This window comes from Rhincodon typus, chromosome 3 (genome assembly GCF_021869965.1).
Source record: "Rhincodon typus isolate 14 chromosome 3, sRhiTyp1.1, whole genome shotgun sequence".
NCBI lineage: Eukaryota > Metazoa > Chordata > Chondrichthyes > Orectolobiformes > Rhincodontidae > Rhincodon > Rhincodon typus.
The window spans coordinates 9,320,208-9,333,493 of NC_063334.1; the positions used below are offsets into that span (position 1 = coordinate 9,320,208).

A 13,286-nucleotide genomic window follows, 5' to 3' on the forward strand; every position below is an offset into this window, starting at 1 on the left:
CCCATTCTTGATGACTGAAGAACAATAGTTCCCAACAATCTCAATTGCTTTATTCAACAACTTTCCTTCCACCATTACATCAGAATTACGGATGCTAACTGGTGATTTTACAGAGTTAAATTCCATTTGCAATTCTGCATAAAATGAAGCAAATACTTGCATGCTACATAGCCTGGCAACACTCAGGCTTTGGCTGATAAGTCATATTTATGCCCACACAAGTGCCAGGCAATGACAATATACATCAAGGGAGGATATAACATCTCTCCTCAACATTTCATAGAATTCCTACAATGTGGAAGCAGGCCATTCAGTTCACACCAGCCCTCCAAAGGACATCCCACCCCAACCCTATCACTGTAACCCTGCTTTTGCCATGGCTCATCCATGTAGCCTGCATATCCCCGGACATTATGTACAATTTAGCATGGCCAATCCACCCAACCTGAACGTCTTTGGAATGTGGGAGGAAATCCACACAAACTCCACACAGTCACCCAAGGCTGGAATCGAACTCAGGTCCCTGGTGCTGTGAGGCAGCAGTGCTAACCACTGAGCCGTCGTGCTGCCCACATGACTTACCATTACAGAATCTCACCATCATCATTACACCTGGATATGCACTAACCCACCGACAGGACAGACCCAAAAGAGTTGGTGGAACAGTTCCATACAGGTGGGAGGAAATGGTTCTGGAGATCCTCAATATTGATTCTGGATCACAAAGCACTGTGACTTCAACTGTCATGGCAAGTGTGAGGAGATTTCTTGCCACCCTCCACCTCACACCTTCCCTCAGCTATTGAGTCAGTACTTCTTCATATTGAACACCACTTGGAAGAAATAGCAGAAGTATCGTTGCCTCAGAATGTTCTCTGAGTGGAGGCCGTCAATCACTAGAATGGTTCAGTAGCACCAATACTGACTCAGCTGGCCAAGTCTGTGAGATTGGCTCTGCAGCTGGTACTGTTTGAGCCAAGAGTGAAAGACCTACTGACTGCATCTTCACCAACTGACCTGTCACAGATGCCTCTGTCAATGAAACTCTTTCTCAAGTCTTTCTAAAATTAAGTTGTGCAGCACAACACAGAGGGAGTGACACAGAAGAAAGAGAATAAAGATAAAGAAATGTACAGAAAGACAATATTAGAGAGGAGTAAACAACCATTACCTCTAAGGATGTAATCAAATAATCTTTTTCTCTGCGAGCTTTTGCAGAAGAGATCTGTCAGAGGCCACTAAAATGGTATAAAAAGTTGGGCAGAATGTAATTTTTAAAAAATTATTAGGCCTGAAGACTTGTCAAGCTTCAGTGGAAGTTTGCAGTGTTTAGGGACTGTTGAAAATTCATCAAGTAAGAAGCAGCCTTTTCCAGCCTTCCTGTTTGGCAACTTCAAACAGCTTGAAAGTGCTGCAATTGGCTTTGTGAACAAAGAAGTGGGGAACTATTTACAGCTTTGTGGCTTGGATCAGGGGAGCTTGTTGGCCATATTTGGCTCATCCATTAAATCATACAAATCCCTGTTCACCATGCTTTTCACACAGAGTAATAGGATGCACGCTCTACAACACAGCCAATTCACTGTCTTATCAAATTAGCATGGACACAAATATTGAAACATTTAGAACATATTATATTAAACACCAATTTGTTTGGTCTCATGTGTGATCACAAGTACATCAAAAAAATGGAAAGTTTAAACTTCCATCAAATCACAAACTAATCAATGGTGTCCCAAGAAATCAGCTGTTTGCAACATGGAAAGATAACGATGAATATGTAATCAAGATCTTGAGGAACATAAATACCTCTGTTAATGATGGCATACCACTGCAAGGAATGCTTTTGATATGATGGCCTGTTGAATGATTGGCACTGCAAGTCCCGAAAATTTGGCACTCCGGCAGGACAAGGAGGATTCTTGCATGTCCTGTACTGCACACGCGAACCCTGGCAATTCTTGCCTTTAGGACCAGGCCTGAATGGGAATAAAAAAGAACAAAACAACTGCATTAAGTTATATTTCTGCTAGAAAACTCTATCACTGAACTTCTAAGAGGGGTTAACTCCAATCCTGACAGAGAAGAGCAGTAACTGCAATATTGCAATACGTGAACACCGCCACCTCCACGTTTCCCTCCAAGCCACTCACCATCCTGACTTGGAAATATATCGCTGTTCCTTCACTGTCGCTCGGTCAAAATCCTGGAATTCCCTCCCTAATAGCATTGAGGGTCAACCCACAGCAGGAGGACTGCAGCAGTTCAAGAACACAGCTCACCACCACCTTCTCAAGGGGGCAACTAGAGATGGGCAATAAATGCTGGCCAGCCAGTGACGCCCACATGCCACAAAAATAAATAGGAAAAAAAAAAATTTCACTGGGACCTAACTGAGTGAACTCTCTGCCTGTTTTGAATGTCCTTGGCAGGGCAAGGATGCCAAGCTAGTGAGAGAGCTTTCCACACCTGATTTCCCCCAGCTCCCATCTCCTTTGTGAACAACAACCCAAACAGAAAGAAGAAACGGGGGTGGTGGGGGTGGGGTGGGGGAGAGTTGGGGGCATTGTTCTTTCCAAAAATTATACTTCATTCACAAAATTTCCAAAAATTAGATTACATGACCAAAGTTGGCATCACATTGGAGCAAACCAAATCAGTTTTTTCCAATAGTTTGGAAGCTAGGATGGGGATACGATGGGAGTGCGGGGGCTACGGTGAGGGTGGGGGTGCTGGGTCTGGGTGGGATGCTCTTTGGAGGGTCAGTGCTGACTCAATGGGTCAAATTGCCTCTTTCCACACTGTAGGGATTCTCTAATTCTATGATTCAATTTCTAATTTTCTCTCTCTGCCCCTCCCACTTATAGATGAGGGTGATTATACCTTTCCTCATGGATTTACATATACTACTGGCCACAGTGACATACACCTCCAGCGGGTCCTGGTCAACCAAGCCGCACAGAAATGAATATATTGGAGGCTGATTCCTGGATTGAAGGAGTTGATGTATCAAGAATGGCTGAACAGGTTAGAACTTTATTGATTAGAGTTTACAAGAAAGAAGGGAAATGTTAGTGAAGCATATAAGATTCTGAAGGGGCTTACAGGGTAAACGTTGCGAAGAGGTTACCACTAGTCTGTGAATCTCAAACGAGGGTCACAGTTACAGAATAAAGAGACACTCATTTAAAACTGAAATGCGAAGGAATTTGTTCTCCCAGAGGGCAGTGAATGTCTCGAATTCTCTACCACAGACAGTACGGGAGATTAGATCACAAAGTAAAGAGGAAGTAGATTTTTCAAACATTAGGGAATGGATGACAGAAGAGTTGAGGCTGGACAAATCAACTGTGATCCACCCGAATGGCAGAGCAGGCTCGAGCAGCTGAGTAGCCTATTTCTGGTTCTGTTTCTTATATTCTTAAATACAGACAGCCTATCCAATAACTCATCAATTTTAAATCCCTCACCTTCAGTAATCAGCTCCTCTTTCACCCTGACCTGGGAAACAACACTACCATCAGTAGAGGCAGATGAAAAATACGTATGTAATGTCTCAGTTTTCTCAACGGACATGTCATAAATCTCCTTTATCACCCCAAATCAGCATCCTGATAGTTATAACTTAGTGACAGTTTATAAGCTGTAGAAGATATTCTGAATCCCTTCTATGTTACTTGCTGTTCTTTTTCATAGTCCCTCCTGGCTGCTGTTATATCATTTCTCACTTCCCTGAAGGGGGCAGGGCTTTAACAGTGGGTATGCAGATTCACACTCAGCTATATTTATGTCAACACAGCATACCCAAAGATATATGCACCTAATTTGTTTTCTCATTATTAATCTAACGTCTGTAAACAAAATGTTAAACACCATCATATCACCATATTTAAAACAAATCTTATAACATTTGTTTTGAAGTATTTGACATACCCTGTTCTCCTGCAGTGAAGTGAATGCTTATTTGGATGCAATTTTTCATGCAAAGAGCTCAGTCATTCTCCTGTAGAAACTTAATATGCAAAATGACATAGGATCCTGACATAGGATAATGGTAAAAAGTTGCAGCATGCTGCTATGCAGAGGGACCTGGGTGTCCTTGTGCATGAATCACAGAAGGTAGGTCTGCAGGTACAACAAGTAATTAGGAAGACAAATGGAATTTTGTCCTTCATTGCTAAAGGGATTGAAATAAAAAGCAGAGAGGTTATGTTGCAGCTGTACAAGGTGCTGGTGAGGCCACACCTAGAGTACTGTGTGCAGTTTTGGTCTCCTTACTTGAGAAAAGATGTACTGGCACTGGAGGGGGTGCAAAGGAGGTTCACTAGGTTGATTCCGGAGTTGAGGGGGTTGGCTTATGAGGAGAGACTGAGTAGATTGGGATTATATTCATTGGAATTCAGAAGATTGAGGGGAGATCTTATAGAAACATATAAAATTATGAAGGGAATAGATAAGATAGAAGTAGAGAGGATGTTTCCACTAGCAGGTGAAGCTAGGACAAGAGGGCATAGACTCAAGATTAGAGGGAGCAGATTTAGGACTGAACTGAGAAGGAATTTCTTCACCCAGAGGGTTGTTAACCTATGGAATTCCTTGCCCAGTGAAGTAGTTGACGCTACTTCAGTAAATGTTTTTTAAAAAAAGGTAGATTTTTTTTGAACAATAAAGGAATTAAGGGATACGGTGAGAATGCAGGTAAGTGGATCTAAGTCCACGAAAAGATCAGCCATGATCTTATTGAATGGCGGAGCAGGCTCGAAGGGCCAGACAGCCTACTCCTGCTCCTAGTTCTTGTGTTCTTGTGTGTTCTTGTGTTCATCCTTTGATCAATAGCTGTAAAAGTTTGATTTAGCAACATTCATCAGAATGGACCTGTTTGCTGATGGACAGATCTAGATTGTCCTGATATTTGTGGCAAAACCAATGTCTTTTTCAATTACGCATCAAAGGATCTTCAAGGAAAACACAGGGGTTTACAGTTGACAATACTGTATGGAGCTAGAGGAACACAACAGGTCAGGCAGCATCAGAGGAGCAGGAAAGTCAGTGTTTCGGGTTTATACCCAGTCCTGATGATGGGTATAAACCCGAAACATCGACTTTCCTGCTCTTCTGATACTGACTGACCTGCTGTGTTCCTCTAGCTCCATGCTGTGTTGACTCTGATTCTAGCATCTGCAGTCCTAGCTATCTCCTAGGGTTTACTGAGGGTAGCTGAGGTAACTGAAGAGAGGGCTGCCAGTGGAGGGCCATGCAAGTGCAGGATTCAAAGTTGGAGGGACCCAGAACTCCTGAGGGTTGTCAGTTTGAAGCAGGTTACAGAGCTGTGACAGAATGAGGAAAGTTTTGAAAAAGAAGATGGTAATTTAAAAAGTGATGTGTTATTGGAATTGAAGCCAATGTATATCAATGAACACACTGGTTGAGCAGGATTGGCAACTGAGATTTCTGTGAACATTGCAATAGTTCAGACAGGAGAAATCAAAAGCGTGGTAAAAGTTTCAGCAGAAAATGATATGAAGTGGGGGTAGAAATGAGAGATGTGGTTGTTTGCCATGCTTCCATCTGCCAGAGACGATGGGAATGCAGCTTCAGAACTTCAGTGAGGTCAGATGAGACTATCTGTTGCACTTTGCCCAATGGCTGATGTTATGAATAGATATGAACCAAATGTAATGTTTTAAAAAGATTCTGTGGAACTACATTAAAATATCCTGAACTTTTAAACAAAGGATACTTTGTTAAGGAAATGGCATTAGGAACATCATCAATAAAGTTGCACCTACAAGGAGTAGGGAGCTTGGATAGAGTCAAAGTCTGGAGAACTTTAAGACAGAGTCACATGGGACAAGATATTGATTTTATGAATGCAGTCAGGGAATCAAGGGTTATGGGCAAGGGGAGGAGAGTGGATGTGAGAAATTTCAGATCAGCCATGATCCTATTAAATGGCGGAGCAGGCTCAAGGGGCTGAATGGCCTACTCCTGCTCCCAGTTCTGATGGTCTTATGGCGGAAATTGAATTTATTAAAGACTAGATGCAAGATTGATTTGACTGATAGTATCAAAGACATTCTAAAAGATATCTAGAAGAATGAGGAAGGACAAAACAACATAATAAAATTGTTGCCATTTCTGATTTGTCATATGGTTCATTTCAATATTCCTTTATTAAACCATTCAGGGTGGTCATTTGTGAGAACAGGGAGGCAAAACTGAGGTTTTTGAGGAAGAATCCAGTGACTGGAGATTGTAAAGGTGCAAATTCTTACAAGATATTCTCATAATATCAACGAATCTGAATAGAAGTAGGGGAAGTTTGCTGCACAGTAACTGAAAGAGGTTACAGTCAAGAGAGGTGGAATCTCAGAGACAACATGGTTTAGAGAAAAAATGAGGGGACATGGAAGAGAAAGATTCTAGTTCATAGCTAGGTTCAGGAGAAACTCCGTAGGGTGAACGAGGGGATGGAGAGCCTTGGCAGGAGCAGACAAGAAGGATTGTCTGAATCTTAGTGACCAATTGAAGCAGCAAATGTAAGAGAGTTTGGGAGCTGGTTGGCAATGAAAATAAACAAGCTAGCAACCAGTTTTGAATTTGATGTTGGAGTAATGTGTAGATTTTACAAAAGACAGCAGGGCCTGATGGTGTTTGATATCATTGAGCCCAATTGGTTTACCCAATTATTTAATGCCCTGTATTCAGTAAAAGTGGAATTGATTACATTTATTCATTTCCAATGGCTTTGGTGCTGAAAGTCAGCAATTAAAATTTTCTTTGAAAGTTTATATAGGTTTCAGATAATGTTTCTGCCCTCCAGTAACTGATGGGATTTTTGATTGTCAGCATATTTTCACCGACAGGAAAAATAGCATAGGCACACTGTCAAATGGCCTACTTTTATGCTTAAATGTCTATTGTTTTATAGACTATTGAGAAATTTACTTGTGTTTATAATACAAAAGAGGTGTCAGAAGACAGATTGAGGTCGAGACGATGCCTATTGATAAAATGAACAGGTGCCTGTTTCCCCGAAATTGGTTTCTAGAAATGCAACATCACTTATTATGTTTTGTTACTTTGAAAAAGCACCACAAAATTGGGCACAGTGGAATCAATTTTTTGTTGGGTGTGTAACCGAAGACATTACAGAAATTCTGCCCTTGTTTTATTCAAGTTGTTCAAGCAGTAGATTATGGAACAATATGCTTGAAAAAGGCAGTCAAGGTGATTACACTGACTTACCTTGGGTTATCACATTTACGCTGGCGGAAGTGCACTCCCACATTACATGTTCGACTACAAGTACTCCATATACTCCAGATACTCCATTCTCCGTCTGTGTGGTCTGGAAGAGGTGCCTTACTAACACATTCACCAACTTTACACCACTGTGAAAGAAAATAGATTACCCTGATAATTCATATTTGCAACATGCACAAAGATCCACTTATGGAACATTTAGATTCATAAAAGAATATCATCAATAAAGGAGATTATCATCAGTTGTAAATTTTTAATGAAGTTCACTAATACATGTAGAAAACATCATTCAACAACTTCTTGAGGAAATTATATAAGCCTTATAGCAATCTAAAATGTAAAGATTACATTCCTTTCCAAACATAAAGGAAACTTGTTTTTCAAGTAATAAGCTTGTTTCTACCTCTGGTTTAATTTTATCAGGACCTAGCTCAATATTATCTTTGTACTGAGTCCACCCAAGTGGCAACAGGTTGCAGAAGGTTTGAGGCAAGGACATTACCAAGACAAGAACAACTGGGGACGTGAGGAGAAGGTAGTTGGAAAGTAATCTGCTTCTGATAAACTAAATAGCAAATGAGTTGTTTGTTCTGTTTGTTCATTTAGAAAGGGGATAGGAGATCTGGTGACCTGTTAACATGGCTGCTAACCCACTATGTTCGCCAATGGCTTTTTTTTATTATTCACATGTAGGCCTTGTTAAAAAAATTTAGATTTCAGTCTGTCAAAATTGAAATAAGCAACAACTGTTTTCTTTTATATTTATATATTCACAGAATGTGGGTTCACTGTCTATGCTGGTGATCTCCAGTTGGACAGGTGGTGAAGAGCTATCTGCTGGAACTTTCATGGTCCATGTCACATTGTGCTGTTTGGCAAGGATTTTCAAAATTTTAAACAAGGTACAGTGAAGGAACAGTGGTATAGTTCCAAGTCGGGATGGTGACTGGGTTGGAGGGGAATTTCCATGTGATTATGTTACCATGCATCTGTTCCCCCTTTTCCTTCTAGATGCCAAAGGTCATAGGTTGAGAACATGCTGGTGAAGGAGTCTTAATTAGTTACTATTAGTTATTAGTTACTACTATTAATTAGCATCTTCTGGAGAGTACACACTGCTGCCACTGTGTATCAGGATGGGAAGCAGTGAATATTGAAGGTGGGAGATAGGGTCCCAATCAAGTGGGTGCCTTTCCTGGATGCTGTTGAGTTTCTTGGGGGCTGCTGGAGTAGTACTCCACCAGGAAAGTGGAGAGTATTCCATTATTTTCTTTATTTGTGCTCTTACAGATGATGGACAGCCTTTAAGGAATTAGGAGGGGATTTACATGCTACAGAATTCCCAATCACTGACTTATTATTGTAGCTACATCATTTAGATGGTTGGTCCAGTTCCAGTTCTGGTCAATGGTAAGGCCTAGGATGTTGATAGTGGGAGATTCAGTGATGGTAATGCTACTGAAAGTTAAACAATAATGGTTGGATTTCCTCTTATTGGAAAAGGCCATTGTCTGGCATTTGTGAGGTATGAATGCTACTTATCAATTATCAGATGAAATATGAATGCTGTATGGGTTGCATTCCATACAGATAGCTTCAGTATCTGAGGAGTCATGAATAGTGCAGAACATTGTGCAACCATCACTGAACATCCCTACCTTTGATGTTATGGTGGTGGGAGGGTCACTGATGATGCAGCAATGATTGTGGTTGGCTTGGGCAATATACTGAATATTTCCTGCAGAAATGTCCTGTAGCTGAGATGATTGACCTCCAACAAAAGCAACCATTGACCTTTGTGCTAGGAATGACTCCAACAAGCAGACAGGCTTTTCTCTTGCCTACCCCAATTAACATGGACTTCAATTTTGCCATCACTCCTTGATATCACACTTAGATAAATGCCATGACGTCAAGTTCAGTCATATTCATCTCCACACTGAAAACATTTAAACACAAAATAACACCACTGAATTTCTTATTGTCTCTTATTGGAGATGGCCATAGCCTGGCATTTGTGTGGCGTGAATGTTACTTGCCATTTGTCAGTCCAAGTCTGGATATTATCCAGATCTTGCTGACTTGAACATGGATTGCTTTAGTATCTGAGGAGTTGCAATTGGTGCTGAACATTGTGAGTATGACCTGGTGAGCCAGATGGGGTTTTTCTTTCCAACAATCGGCAATGGTTTCATGGTCTTCATTAAATTCTTAATTCCAGATATTTTTATCTGGGTTTCTGAATTAATAGTCCAGCGATAATACCACTAGGCTATCACCACCCCATATCCCTCTCAAATCACCCTGCATTCCCTCACAGATTAAAAAAAAATCTGATTCAGCCTTCAATATATTCAATGATCCAATTTCCAGTAGTCTCTCAGAAAAGAATTTCACAGAACAACAACTTGGAAAAAATAAATACTCCTCCTTTAAATGAGACACACCTAACTTTCAAACTGTAGTTTTAAATTGCCCTACATGGGAAAATACTCTCTCCACAGTCACCCTGTCAACCACAGGATCTTATATGGTTCAATAAGATCACATTCCACTCAACCTGCTGATTGCCAGCAACACACTACACCAGTGTTGCTTAGTTGCAAATACATTTTGACCATTCATGATCACTCATTATGTCTGGTGATACCACAGCCAGCTCTATCTGTGTGGTTATATGGATGTGCCTGATGCTATTCACATGAGAAATCCCAGAAACAGCATTGTGTAACAGACTGGGAACGAATGCCTTCATTTCTAATTTTCCTTTTCCAATTCACAGATTTTAAACATGTACCCTGAATTGCAATTTCAGCACAAGTTTACATCGGAGAACAAGGATCCAAGGTGGCAAGTAAACCTTATATTTAGAAATAAATGATTTTTTTTGTGGTGGGGAAATTTCTGCCCATTGGAAATGTGTGTTGGATTGCTTTACATTTCGTGCACATGCAAAGTACCAGGGAGTGTAACTGGGGTTAAAATCCAAAGGGGCCAAGCTGACGTTTTGATGACAGCTGTGAGTCCGACCATGACAGATTGTAAAGATTTAGTTTATTAAAACTCAGGAATTAATAAAAAACAGTGACACTGTAAACCACATTGATTATTAAGAGCCCATCTACTTCACTAATACCCTTCAGGGAAGGAAATCTGCCATCCTTACCTGGTCTGGTCTACATGTGACTCCAGACCCACAGCAATGTGGTTGACATGTAACTGCCCTCTGGGCAATTAGGGATGGACAATAAATGCTGGCTGAGCCAGTGATACCAATATCCCATGATTGAATGAAAAAGCTCAACCCAAGATACTTAATATTTGCTGAAGCCTACACTAAATTCTAAACTCAAAAGATGGGAGGAGTAGGCCAAAATGTGCCCTCAAGCCCACACTGCTATTCAATATGATCACGGCTGATCATCAAGTTCAATACCCCAATGCCCCCGTATCCTTTGATCCCTTTAGCTACAAGAGTTATGCCTACCTCCTTCTTGAAAACACAATGTTTTAGTCTCCATTCTCTAGGTGAAGAAATTTCTCATTATCTCAGTCCTAAAAGGTTTATCCCTTATCCTTAAACTATGACAGGCAGTGACTAGTGTGGGGTTCTGCAGAGATCAGGAATAGGACCTAGCTATTTACAACAAAAGCAGAAGTTGCTGGAAAAGCTCAGTGGGTCTGACAGCTCCTGTGGAGAGAAATCAGAGTTAACATTTCCGATCGAGTGACCCGTCCTCAAAACTAAATTCAGGTATTTGCAATGTGTGTTGGTCTTAGACTCCCCCCCCATTGGGAACATCTATCCTGTACCTAACCTGTTAGAATTGTATAGGTTTCAATGAGATCCCCCCATCATTCTTCTGAACTCCAGTGACTACAATCCTAACCAATTCAACCTCTCCTTCTCCATCAGTCCTGTCATGTCAGGAATAAATTCGATAAATCTTTGCTGCACTCTCTCTGTAGCAAGAACATCCTTCCTCAGAAAAGGAGACCAAAACGGCACACGATATGTCAGGCACGGCCTCACCAAGGCTCTGTACAATTACAGCAAGGCATCCTTATTCTTGTCTCACTTTGAAGGCCAATGTACAGTTAACCTTCTTTAATGCCTGCTGCACGTGCACACTTACTTTCAGCAACTGATGCTCGAGAGATCCTAGTACCAATCCCTACGGTACCCTATTAGTCACTGCCTGCCATTTGAAAAAGACCATATTATTCCCTCTCTTTGTGTTCTATCTGCTAACCAATTTTCAATCCAACTCAATATACTATTCCCAATCCTATTTGTTTTAATTTTACATATTAATCTCTTATGTGGGATTTGTTGAAAGCCTTCATGACTTACACCACCTATTGCTTTTTAGCAATATCTTAAGTCATTAGGCAGGTAAAGACTGCATAAGTAGTATTATTACATGTGGAGCCAAATACAAAAACTGTAATTGCCATTCATTTCTATACTGAATGTCAAATTACACCAACCCAGACAAATCCAGCATCGTCAGATCAAAGCCAACATTATGTCCCAAAAGCACAGTCTGCATGTCAATGCCACTATGGTAGTAGTGATCGTTTCGTTCTCTATTCTAATCATTCTACATAGAGTCGGAGTCAAAAACTTAGTTTAATTTCAGTAATTTCTTTGTATAACTTTGTTGTTCCCATTTCTATAAGTAAATTCATTCCTTGTGAAGTGAAGGCTTGTTGAATTGTTTTCATGTGTGACTTGGCCCTAACTGGAGAGACTGAGAAATGATGGATTTTGTTCATCATTCCAACAATACTGAAAATGAATCTGACTGGCAGTGGGTATGCTAGTGCATTGTTCCTTAAACAACATTACAAGTGTAATACACTATCTGCAGCCAGCTGCTCTTCACCTCCATATTTCAGCGGCTTTAATAAAATGTAAAGTAAGCACAGTTGACAGATAAAAATAAACTGTTAATACTTAGTCAATGTTTGAAGTGGGCAACTGGCAAAGGGATTACTTACAGCTCAAAAGTTGAAATGGAAAGTATTTATTACTGCTGATAATAAAATCCTAGCTAGGTTGCAACATCCCTTGATAGGTAAAATAAAAGCATCATAAATACTTAATTGTAAAACTGCAAGTCACTTTGATTGTAAATTTTCAGTAGCACTGGTACTTTTAAGCGACGTCAGCATTATATAGCATGTTTCATTCGGCAGCACTCGGCATTATATTTACCTTGATATTGTGATGTTCAACTTTGAAGAATATAGAACGATAAGAATTGTTCTGATTGACAATGGAAATACAAAATTGGAAGAGATGTCTAAAGGGTAGATGACTCAAAATCCCCAAAATTCACTTGAAATTCCAATGATGGTATTTTGCTGCTGCTTTGAGTGTTATATTTCCATTCAATAACCAAAATTTGTTCAATAAAGAAACATAACCACTATGGTGAGGGATGCTGAGAGGTTATATTTCCTTCTGTGAGAGACCACAAACAGGGGTTCACATTAGAAACAAGGGATTTAAGATGGTGATTACGATAACTGTTTTTTTCTCATGTCTGCCAGTCTGAAGAATTCTATTCTTCAGCAAGCACGCAGTATAGACTAGTCATTGTATATTTTAAAATCTGAGTTACATGGATTTTTGATCGACAACGAAGTCAGAGGATATAAGGAGATGGAAAGTCATGATCTGATCAAACAGTAGAGCAAGTTTGAGTAGTCAAATGGTTTACTGCAGCTTCTGAGCTGTATGCAATATGCAAATGTTAAAATATTTCTATTGGATGGAATTTAGTGACAGGTTTGATTGGGATATTACTCCATTAATATTTACTTCTTAGTATAGGCATGTGGTTTATAGCTAATCTTGATGGTTGAGTTATAGAGTCATTGATATGTACAGCGTGGAAACAGACCCTTCAGTCCAATTAGTCCATGCCGATCAGATCTAAGATAACAAGGTGTAGAGCTGGATGAACACAGCAGGCCAAGCAGCATCATAGGAGCAGGAAGGCTGACGTTTC

General features: G+C 40.3%; 1 protein-coding gene across 1 annotated transcript in view; it reads right to left on the reverse strand.

Moving 5' to 3' along the window:
* The window catches only part of LOC109920043 (A disintegrin and metalloproteinase with thrombospondin motifs 19-like), a 412,216-nt gene that overhangs the window by 185,887 nt on the left and 213,043 nt on the right, over positions 1–13,286 (reverse strand). The window contains exons 12-13 of the mRNA XM_048619810.1: positions 7,249–7,394; positions 1,810–1,979 (exon numbers count right to left, since the gene is read on the reverse strand). Coding sequence (XP_048475767.1) covers positions 1,810–1,979; positions 7,249–7,394 — 316 coding nt within the window. The remainder of the gene's footprint in view (positions 1–1,809; positions 1,980–7,248; positions 7,395–13,286) is intronic.